Raw genomic sequence first — 1,022 nt, forward strand, 5'->3', positions numbered from 1 at the left:
CATTTTGAAGTTCATGCCAATGTAAACTTTCGCAATTTAATAGCTTTGCAGAGAAGCTTTAGAGCTTTTACACTCTTCGAAAAGCAATAAAAAGCACAAAGCACAATTTATTTAGCATAGGAATGCCATTAAGTTAAGAAAATTGAACGAAAATTGGTATTAAGTGCTCGTAACGGAAATTATTTTTTCTACAAATTTACAATCCTGTGCCTACTGAAAACACCTTTTAATAAAATTTGAATATTTCACACATTTTCTCTTGATATGCGGTAATCGACTTCTGTTGTAACCAATTCCCAACAATCGTAATTAAGACAAGTAAAACACTAATAAAACAAACGATTAAAACATGCTAACGAAATATGAATGCATTCAACTGTATACTTATGTATATGCAATACTTACACATGAATTATGTGCTGAGCAAATGCGAATTTAAAATAAAAGTAAGAAGTATATTTTCAGATTACTAAAATATTTGCATTGTGCATAAAGTTAGGAAAGCAACATACATACATAACTGCTAATCAAAATATTTATAACTTAATTTCTGGTTAATGCTACACTAAGAGGCGCTACAACAGCACTGGAGCATGACTTACACGAATTGCGTGGCTCTAATCAATTATCACACACTGAGTTGGCGGGAAAGCAAAGAGAGGTTGGCAGAGGGTGTTGGACAAAAAAAGATGTTTGGGAAAATAAAAAGATTGGTAGTGAAAGAGCGCATGAAAAAAAAGGGAATGGCGATATATCTTAAGGGTCTCCTCACCAGTTTTTTATCCACTACAATTGATTAATTTCAAATTATTCAAGACTTTGTATTTGAGAGCGGTTTACACATGTTGTATACATATATAGATATATATGGGTGTTTCCATGAAGTGGTCCACCGTGACTTAAAAAATCAAAACGCTCGCAGAATTTTTATAGGCACAGAAAACAGAAGAAAAATGTTGATATTTTACTATGTAAAAAAATTTTCAGCTCTTTATAATTTTAAATTCCAAAAAATTTTAGGC

The 1,022-nt window shown here is 31.6% G+C and overlaps 1 protein-coding gene across 1 annotated transcript in view; it reads left to right on the forward strand.

Moving 5' to 3' along the window:
* Positions 1 to 362: 362 nt before the first annotated feature.
* Positions 363 to 1,022, forward strand: part of LOC118748270 (formin-like protein 5) — a gene marked incomplete at its 3' end in the record, with an annotated part of 12,181 nt that continues 11,521 nt past the window's right edge. Inside the window, 1 exon segment of the mRNA XM_036482645.1 lies at positions 363 to 446. Coding sequence (XP_036338538.1) covers positions 363 to 446 — 84 coding nt within the window.

This window comes from Rhagoletis pomonella, unplaced genomic scaffold (genome assembly GCF_013731165.1).
Source record: "Rhagoletis pomonella isolate Grant_MI unplaced genomic scaffold, Rhpom_1.0 Rhpom_scaffold_00013, whole genome shotgun sequence".
NCBI lineage: Eukaryota > Metazoa > Arthropoda > Insecta > Diptera > Tephritidae > Rhagoletis > Rhagoletis pomonella.